The sequence below is a fragment of the Melopsittacus undulatus genome, chromosome 5, assembly GCF_012275295.1.
Source record: "Melopsittacus undulatus isolate bMelUnd1 chromosome 5, bMelUnd1.mat.Z, whole genome shotgun sequence".
NCBI classification, from domain to species: Eukaryota; Metazoa; Chordata; class Aves; order Psittaciformes; family Psittaculidae; genus Melopsittacus; species Melopsittacus undulatus.
Window position 1 is genome coordinate 38,020,774 of NC_047531.1, and position 9,918 is coordinate 38,030,691.

Below are 9,918 nucleotides of genomic sequence, written 5' to 3' on the forward strand. Positions count from 1 at the left end.
CCTTCGCTGGGTTTCTGTAGCCCTCATGCTTTTGCAGGTAAATTTGAAAAAGTAGAACGTGTGTTTCAAAATCCAGGGGACTAAAGACTAGAGCTCTGAATTAGCTTGTTTTAAGGCAAAACACTGTGTGTTTGGGGTTTTTTTTTCTGTTTTTTCTTAACTGGAGCATTGTTGCTAGAGCAGACGATGACTCCTGCCTCCTCCATGTTCTTAACATTCACTCTTCACTGTGTGAAACCTCTGCTGTCTTTCTTGGGAGGGTACTGAGTTCCAGTTCACCCTCATGTGGTGAGCAGTCCACCTGAAATAAGTGATGTATTCCAGGGAAAAATTTGTCATTGCTCTTTTCCCAGCATCCTAGCATAGGCCTTTGAACAAAAAAGGCTGATTATTCACATTCAGCTTTTGACGCATGCCAGGCTGCAGCGTGTGATTGCTCACTGTGCTTCCTCATGCAGAGGAAGGATTCAGAATGTCTCACAAGTAACTCACAGTCTCAGTGCTGAGCTTCCTCGCAGGCAGTTAATGGGATTGGGGCTGTTCTCCGCCAGATCAGCCTCTTTGACACCATGATTTTTCCGCCAGTTGGAGTTGGACCCAAGTGTCAGGCAGCAGTGGGAACTGCTAACCTCAGGAAGCTCGCAGGAAAATAAACCCAAGTGAGTGCTTCCAAATGTCTTGCTGAAACCCGCACAAAGCCACTGGCTGTTTATTACTGTGTGTTGCAGCCTGTCATGGGTTTTACTTTCGAACCCTATTTTGTCATGTGGCAGTCACATTTATGTTTAGTCTGGAGCTCTCGCATAAATAGGGAATTAAACTTCAGTTTTTAGGGGATGACTTGTCATAACCCTACAAATGCCCTGCTGAAATGCCTTCATGTAAAAGGGAAATGGTTACATGTTATGTCCTCTTTCTCTGCATTGGACACATCTGGGGTGCTTGTCACTAAAATAACTTTGAAAAGAAGCTTACTTGGAGGGAAACAGGCAAGTTCCTGGACCACCTCCTCTTTCCCATCCTAACAATAGCCAAGCTCATACCATGGATTTATGTAAATGACAGTAAAGATTGTTAATAACATGTTTATTTGGTCTACAAATAAAAAGTCTAGTTGGTCTACACTGTGCCCTGGTTATCTGTGTCTTAGTAGCTCCACTGGACACTGCTATTTGCACAATCCAGCGGTTACTCTGAGAGCAAATGAATCACTCTTCTGCCAAAGCACTGACCTCCTGTGATTGATTGACCTGGCGAACAGCCCTCTGCTGACAGCAGGCTATAAAAAAGGGATTTCTGAGTAAATGAGTGTTGTTAGACTCTGACCTGCTTGGAGCCATGTGGGTGATGCTGTTGGCTGTGCTTTATGTCCCGTTAACCCTGGCCCTGGAACGGTAAGAAAATACATCTAGCATCACTGGCACGTTTGAGATGCTTTCCAGGGTGTTCATTGCTACCTGAGGTCTCAAAAAAGAAGCAAATTTAACAATAAAAGAGCTTATGAGAGCTCTAGAAAGGAGAACCAGTGAATTTTTGTGCATTTATGTTGTTTATGTAGAATCCCTCTCATTCAATTCAAATCTGTCAAGAAACAGCTGAAGGAAAAGGGAGAATTAGAAGAGTTTTGGAGGAATCACCACCCTGACATTTTTGCCCGGAGGTACCTGCATTGTTTCCCTGCAGATATTGCTTTATCAGTTGGAACCGCTTCAGAAAGGCTGTATGATTACATGAATGTAAGTACAGTTTTGGTAATGCAATCATAAGGACTCGTTCTCTTGAAGACACATTATTTTTTTCCAGCACATTTCAAATCTAGTTTCTCAATGAATATACAGGGCTTGAGGTGGCTTGTTGCTCTAAACTGTTAGATCATAATATCATTAGATATTAGATCATAAAACATTAGTCTGCTTGTCTGCAGTATGCAGCTTGTCTAGATCCTGGTTAGCATGGGACCTGGGTAGAAAGCTGATGTAGTCTAGCAGTGGTAGCTCTCTGACAAGTTTTATTTTTGTATAGATCTGGATTGGACTTGATTGGGAATCCAGACTAACGTAGGATTGCCTGTATCAATATGGGTTCATGACTGGGTTTTTTGTGGCAGAACTTGATTGCTTCATTTAGCTGTATTCTATTTATCAGAAACTTGGCTGTTTGCATGGTATAAAAAATTCCCCCAAATCTCATTTATTTGATCATGCAGTATCATACATTAGTGATAGTAAAGACCCAAGTAGGGTTTTTATTTGCCTGCTTTTATCTCCTGGGCTTAATGTGTATTAAATATTGGAGACTGACCTGGCTCTCACACTAACCTGGCTGAACTGACCACCTAAATTGAAAAAGCTAAAAAAGGAGTTCCATTGGATCTCAGACAGACAAGTCAGCAGGTCAGCCATTCTGTAGATTGTCTTTCCTGGGTTTAGCATGTTGCCCTCTTGGATGGTCTCTGTTCTCTCTTTTATTTGATCCTTCTGCTATGCTTATGTAAAGAAAAGCTAAGTTGCAGAGATGTTGTGGAGGCTGCATCTGAGCAGGGAAGGGAAGGCTGAATTAATTCAGCAAGAACTCCCTGACACTTGACATGAAATATGTCAAGATGAGCTAGAGATGTGTGTAAGATGTATTCTTCTGTAAAAGAAGAATAAAGGAGACCGAAACCTTTCAGCCTGCTTTAAAGCTTATCAAAGAGGGATAAATCTCAAAAGGACAAAACAAACCCCCTTCCCCATCATATCCAACTAGCACCAGGATCAGTTTTGTGGAGATTTCAGTGCAGGGTGTTTGTGGTTTTTCTGTTTTTTCTTCTTGATGAATATGTCTTGGAACTGCCTCACTTTACAGATTAATCAATACAGGTTTGTTTAATATAGGAAGGAATAAAATCCTACTGTATGTTCTCTTAAATGGTGCACTTGCTTGCCTTTTCATGACTATCTCATCCAGACCCTAAACTCCGGGGTCAGAAACCATATTCAGTGTATTAATTAACAAGTATGCTCTTGAAGATACACATTCAAATATTTGCATTGCTACAAAAGGCTTGGCACTCGCTATTGCTTTTCTATCTGCATTTGAATTCCAGAAATGCCTCTTCCTAAAAATAGGCCTCTTAATGCTGAAGTGCTCTTCTAGGGCCAGATAGGGGCACTTAGACACTTGCATTCGTGATGTGGATAAGCTCTTCACTCCAGCACTCACATATTCACAGATTATCTCTATCCTCAGCTGGTATCCAGTAATGGTCACTTGTTTTTTTTTTCCACTGGACGAATATGTTCAGTTCATCAGACAGTCAATGCAACAGAACAAATTTTTGACTTTCTAAGGGTTGACAATTACAAAGGAAAAAGCTCAGCCACACATGACAGTGTGCCATCGGTTGGAGCCCTCTGATGCTGACAGAGGCTGGTTGTGCTGTTTCTGCACCACTGGTTTCTTACTGACATCAGTAAGGAGTTGCCTTTGTGGTTCTACAAGGGTTTTGTCTCGGGGTTGACCACTGATGTCAGTGCAAGAGGGCTTGTTGACTTCATGGGGGAACCCAACCGAATGTTTGCTTAACAGGCTTTAAAAACCCTGCGCTGTTATGCATGCAGCTGGAGTGAAATCTGCTGCACGCACCCACTCCTGGAGCCAGACACTCTGCCCAGTGCATGCCTTCATGTTCAAATTGCACCCACCCCCCTGAGAAAGCATTGTGTGATGCTCCCGAGTCTGCCTGTTTCTCAGGAATAGCACTGCAGCCTAGAGCAGACTATGTTGTTTGCCCCCCAGGCACAGTACTATGGAGTTGTGAGTGTCGGCACACCGCCCCAGAAGTTCACCGTCGTGTTTGACACCGGCTCCTCCAACTTTTGGGTCCCTTCTGCTTATTGCATCAGTGAAGCGTGCAGTAAGAAATCTTACTCTCCCTTTTGTTCTTTGTGTCTTGGGTTCCTTGGACACTGCTCCTTTCCCAAGGAGCTTGCCTGCAGCAGAGATTTGGGAAGGGAAGATTTGGAACACCCCTGAGGGCCACTCTCCTCTCCCTGGCTTATCCTCTGTCTCTGTCCCTTCACATCACCGCACAGCCAGGGAAGGCACTGGCTGCACTGCCAAGGGTCCTTCTGCACCATTAGGTGTCTAATGTAAAAGGCATGAAAATAAACCTGAGGGAGCTACCAGTAGTGGTGAAAATGCCCATTTTTTGTTTTAATTTGTCTTTACAACCCCAAATAACCTTCAAGGTACAGAAAAATGGGGCTGCCTGCAGGGCATCCATCAACACCTTCCTCTTGCATCTCATCTGGTTCTGCACTGGGGAGCAGGTGCATCCCCACTACCTCCCTTCGGTGCACAGATGTCATTTGTTTTGTGTAGGGGTGCACCAGAAATTCAAGTCCTTCCTGTCAGATTCGTATGAGCACGGCGGGGAAGCGTTCTCCTTGCAGTATGGCACGGGACAGCTTCTGGGCATCGCTGGCAAAGACACACTGCAGGTAGGTATCCACCTCAAACGGGTGTCAGCCTCCAGGTCAGCTGTTTTAAGGCAGTTCACAAACTGGCTTTGCCCTGGAAAGCCTTACTTGGTTTAGGCAAGGGCAGGGTGAGGGACCAGCAAGCTGGGTGCTGAGAGGTGAGGGTGCTGTTCCAGCTTTGCACTACCAAGACAAACCCATAAGATTCTGTTTTTCATTTCTGCTCATCTCCTTGGGTCCTGTCATGGATTTATAAACAAGCAGCCATAGAATTAAAGCGTTCAAAGGAGTTGGTGCAGCCTACCTGCTAAATGAGCACCTGTTCTATTGATGCAAGTCACACAAGAATATTGTGCAGGCTTTATAAATGGAATGAATCCATTGATATGGATCTGAAATGTGGTTAATGCATTGTAATTGATGGTGTCTTTGCTTTCAATTGTTTTGGGCTTGTTGTTTTTGTTTGGTACCAAACAGATCAGTAACATCTCCATCAAGGGCCAGGACTTTGGCGAGTCGGTGTTTGAGCCAGGAACAACTTTTGCCCTTGCACATTTTGATGGTGTGCTGGGCTTGGGATATCCCTCCTTGATAGTAGGCAATGCTCTGCCTGTGTTTGACAGCATCATGAACCAGCAGCTGGTAGAGGAGCCAGTCTTCTCTTTCTATTTGAAAAGGTCAGTCTTTAAAGCAACACTGCCAAAAGAGAAGTACATCTGTTTTAACTGTTGACAACCATGCACCTCTATAAAGCTTTGACTCAAGAAAGGAATTTTCCCCATTTCTTGGGTTTTGGTTGGGAGGTTTTTTTGTTGTTTTGTTTATTCTGAGGCAAAAGCAGCAATTGGCTCAGCCTTCTCCTGCTGCCTATCTTAGTTCTTGGCAGTCTACAGAATGTCTCCTCAGAGGCTGTTTGGAGGCTCTGAGATTGGACATATGCAGTTATAGGTTAGAAATAATCCCTTTCAGCTCCCATACCTGAATTTAGAAAGGGCTGTGGTTTGTATTTTCCTTTGTAAGTGTCTGCTGGCACACTCCCATGTCTGTGTTAACCTGTCTTCTGCTTTCAGAGGAGACGACACCGAGAACGGTGGTGAGTTGATTCTGGGGGGGATAGACCATTCTCTCTACAAAGGTTCAATCCACTGGGTTCCAGTCACCGAGAAAAGCTATTGGCAAATACACGTGAACAAGTATGTATGTATGTATGAAATATCTGGTGGAATTCACCTCCCCAGGTAAAACCTGCAGGCAGAAACACTTGGTTATACAGGAGGACTCAGCTGCAGTGTTTTACCCTTGTGCCTTTAAAAGAGGCGTTTCAGCAGGATGAGGCAGGGATATATTAGCTGTCTAAATCTGCTGACATATGGGTGGCTGTTTTCTGGCAGAGCATGTTAATAAGTTTTAGTATGATACACCAGTGGTCAAGTTGACTCTTAGTAGACTATTCAGTTAAGAAGTCAAGGCACACAGGAACAGAATCCAGCTCTGGGTCCTGCTCTCATCTTTCCTGTTAACCTTGGTCAAAGAAGTCAGTGTCTCTTTGCTCCTCGTCCAGCATGCTGTGTAAATCAAGGACAACACATACCTGTGGGTGAGAACAAATTCATCTGCAGGAAGCAAATGATTAGGGCTGTAGGAGTCTTGAGAGTAAAGTGAGTCCACAGACAGGACATCTTCCTCATGCGCTTTCCTTTTATTACCTTATTGTCTTCTAAAGACATTCTTGTCTTCAAAGATTGGCAAAGCTTGGCAGCTAGTTTTAACCTTAGTCCGTACTCTGGCACTTTAGCTAGCAATAATGTGCTGCTTCAGTCACTGTGTATATGCCATTTGCTTTAAGATGCTTTGTTTTTCTCTTGCAGCATAAAGATCCAGGGCCAGGTGGCATTTTGCTCCCACGGCTGCGAAGCCATCGTTGACTCAGGCACTTCTCTTATCACGGGCCCCTCTTCACAAATCAGGCGATTACAGGAGTATATTGGGGCAAGTCCATCACACACTGGAGAGGTAAAAACTATAGAGCCAGAAACCAGCCAGGAAACAGGAAGAGAAACTGGTATTTGGTGCAAAGAGCATAGGGGGTGGGAAAATAACCGAAATAAGTGCTCAGAAATGGCCCAGCAAAAGCTTTGCTTCCAGGACAGCACTGAACTCACAACCAAGCTAGTTTTGGCCCATCTGCCTTGCTGCCCCAGTCCTCCTCACAAATGTTCTCTTCCTTTCCCACACTCATCTGTACGGTTGTGTAAGGAAGTAATGGGGGAATCTGTTTGAGGACTCAGTCAGTACTCTACAACAGAGATCATTCTCTTCTGTAAAATCAGTGGATTTTCACTGTCCTCAGCTATAGCCATTGGCTCCCCAGTGATGCTGCCACAGCCAGCCCCATCAGCATCAAATGAAAAGGGAAAGGCATTTTAATTACACCATACAATGGTTCCACAGACAGGACCTCTCACTGTCAGCTTGCAGTGGAGCAGGCAGTGTCGTGCCAGGGATCTTGGGAGTCACTCACCACGCTGGCTCCTGGCAGATGGGCCACGTGCTTGGACAGACCTCGCTGTCTCATATTCCTCTGTCTCCTCACTGGTTTTCCTCACTTCCCTTCTGCTCTCTCCTGCATTCCCCTTGCTGATTCTGCCTCAAATCCTGCCCTCTCCCACCTGTGCCTGCCTTCTGAGGAGAACCTCCTTCTCCTGCAGTGGGACAGAACATCTTCGATGTACCATTTGATGGCCTCTGTGACCCCACCCCTGCAACCCTTGACTCCCTGCACCAGTCCTGGGGGGGCTTGCATGAGCTGAAGTTGCTTGGGGTATGTTAGGCTTTCCCATGGCCTTGCCATCCCAGGCTGAGTTTTCTCTCTGCTGCCTTTTGCATCTCCCTGCTGGCAGTTTTCACATGGTGTAACTGAACCCTTGTAACATCTAAGCACTCAGATAGCAAGCCTGAGACAGCTAAATCCACCTGCTGCCAGGGAAAGAGTAGCTTATTTTTACCCTAATGCCTTACTGCTGGCCCTTGGCTGATTCCCATGGGTAATCGCCACACCACCACAGCTGCAGTGCCCCAAGTGAAGCTGCCCTGTATGGCTTCTGTCAACTTTGCAGCTGCCTTGATCCTGACCATGACTGCTCTTGGAAGAACATTGAGTGTTATGGTTGCTGCGCAGAGATCAAAGACAAAAGTGGACTTTTAATCTGCTTCCTTTTGTAAAAGGAAGACCTGAAGTGGCACTTGTGTATTTCCAATGTACTTATACTAGTATAATATACACCAGGAACATGTCGTGGCAGTATAAGTTTATATACTTCAGTGCTGACATAAGAACACCCAGTCAGCATCTCAGATTCTGCAAAAAAGCATCCTGAAAGCAAGACTTTCTGTGACTCTTTTTGCAGCAAGCACAGACAGGCTAAATATATAGGCTCAAATTTATCCTACTATAAGTGGGTGCATACGTCAGTGGTTTTACCAGAACTTATATCTCTTTCCAGCAAGGATTAATTTATTCTGGACATACTAGCTATGTAAATGAATAAATGTAAATGAAAATGTCTTGCTTCCTGTATCCTACAAACTATCGCACCGGCTTTTTCAGTCTTATCCTCTGTATCCCATCATTTATTTGTTCTAATGGTATAACACCTGACAAGTATACACAAGATTTAGAGATACATTTTCATAAAGCAGATTTAACAGCAACAAAAAATAGATACTTCCTTCTAGGAAGTCTCTAAAACAATGAGTTTTAAAACTATGGTTTCCACAAAGATCCCTCTGGGGCATTCTGCAGTGCCATTTAACACACCCCTTGTTTCATGAAATAAACAAGAAAGGCCAGGAAATTATCTTCTGTATTACTATAAGTGGATGTATTACTTATGGGAATTAATGACCATGCCGGAGTTTAGTTCTTCTGATCTTTAAATCCCACTTCAGGGCAGAGTATAAGCACAAAGCATTGTATTCCTCACTGTCTTTTTTCCCCTAAAATGATGATGTTAGGTGAGGGAGTGGGGTGAGTGCTCCCTATATAGGCTGGAGGCAGTTCCCTCCATCCAGCCCAAGCCTTTTGCTTGCTGATATGGATTCACTGGGGCTAACACACTCAGTTTTGCTTCTGTGTGCTACACCGGGCACATCAGCATCTCCCTTCACCTCATTTCTTCTGAGGCACACAGGGATTTTCATCAGTACTGGGTCCCTTGGGGCTTTGGTGCAGCCGTCTGAGCTGCTAGGCTGGTTTGACCCAGTGCAGGAGCTAGAAAGCTGGAGGGCAGTGTTGGGCCATAAGTCAGCCTGATGCTGTCTGTAGCAAATTCACTATTACCTGCTGCTAAAGTCTTGTATTCAAAGGGAGATACTTAAAAAAAGGCAAACCTATTCTGTCTCAATCCGTGCATCACATAGTTTCTTGTAGACTGCAGAAGACTGTCCAGTTTGCCTCACATAAGCTTCACGATTGGACACCATGAGTACAAGCTGACAGCAGAGCAGTACATCATAAAGGTGCGCATCTGCAATCTCCCTGTTCCATATATCCTACTTCTTTAGATGGGGCTGGAGCAGGCTATCCCAATGACACTTTGTGCTTTCTCTTCCAGGAGTCTATTGAAGACCAAACTTTCTGCATGAGCGGCTTTCAGTCTCTCGACATCCCCACTCGCAATGGTCTGCTCTGGATTTTAGGAGACGTCTTTATGTCTGCGTTTTACTGCATTTTTGACCGTGGGAATGACAGAGTGGGATTTGCAAAAGCTGCTCATAGGAAGGATTACGACTGAGTCCTAAACAGCATTTATTCTGCCTTAACCTGAATGTTAATGTAATGATCTTCAACACAAGTGTGAAGAAGGGCTTTAACTGAAACTCTGGACCTAAATGCAGTTGTGCTGTCCCCCACCAGGTTTTAAGGGCTTTGATGTGATCCTTGTCCCAAATTACACAGCTTGGTTCAATCTCTGTATGTTTACATCTGAGAATCAATTTTTCCTGAACAACTGACGGACATCACAGCTCTCAGGGTGAAGTGCAAACAGCTCAGCAATCAGGTCTGCAAAAGAGCAGGAAGGATAAAATAGGCTGAACAGTGCCAGGCTGACAAGATAGCAGTTATGAGCAGGGGAGACTAATCCCAGTCTGGGCCGGTCTGGGTATTCTTTTTTTTTTCTTCTGTGCTAGTTTCCCACTGCTTTCCTTTTCCTCATTATTTTCCATGGCTAGTCCTTTGTCCATCCTTGTTTCCCTAGTGCCATGGAAATTCTTTTTATACTGGCTTGCTCTAGCCAGTTTATATAAAGGGGAATTTGACTGATGCCTGTATGAGCACTAATGTCCACTACTGTTACTTGCACACTATTTCCTGCTCCTTATGCCATCTCTCAAATTTGATTTTTCCCTTGGGTTCATTCTCACTCGTCACTTTCCTATTCCTCTTTTGGGTCTC

General features: G+C 44.5%; 1 protein-coding gene across 1 annotated transcript; it reads left to right on the plus strand.

Moving 5' to 3' along the window:
• The first annotated feature begins 1,338 nt into the window (after positions 1–1,338).
• On the plus strand, positions 1,339–9,359 carry LOC101877813 (cathepsin E-like). Its single transcript, XM_005142594.3, has 9 exons — positions 1,339–1,394; positions 1,559–1,736; positions 3,781–3,898; positions 4,366–4,484; positions 4,941–5,140; positions 5,534–5,656; positions 6,332–6,476; positions 8,883–8,981; positions 9,077–9,359. Exons 1-9 carry the CDS (start codon positions 1,339–1,341, stop codon positions 9,254–9,256), a joined length of 1,218 nt encoding a protein of 405 aa, XP_005142651.2. The 3' UTR covers positions 9,257–9,359.
• Positions 9,360–9,918: the final 559 nt, after the last annotated feature.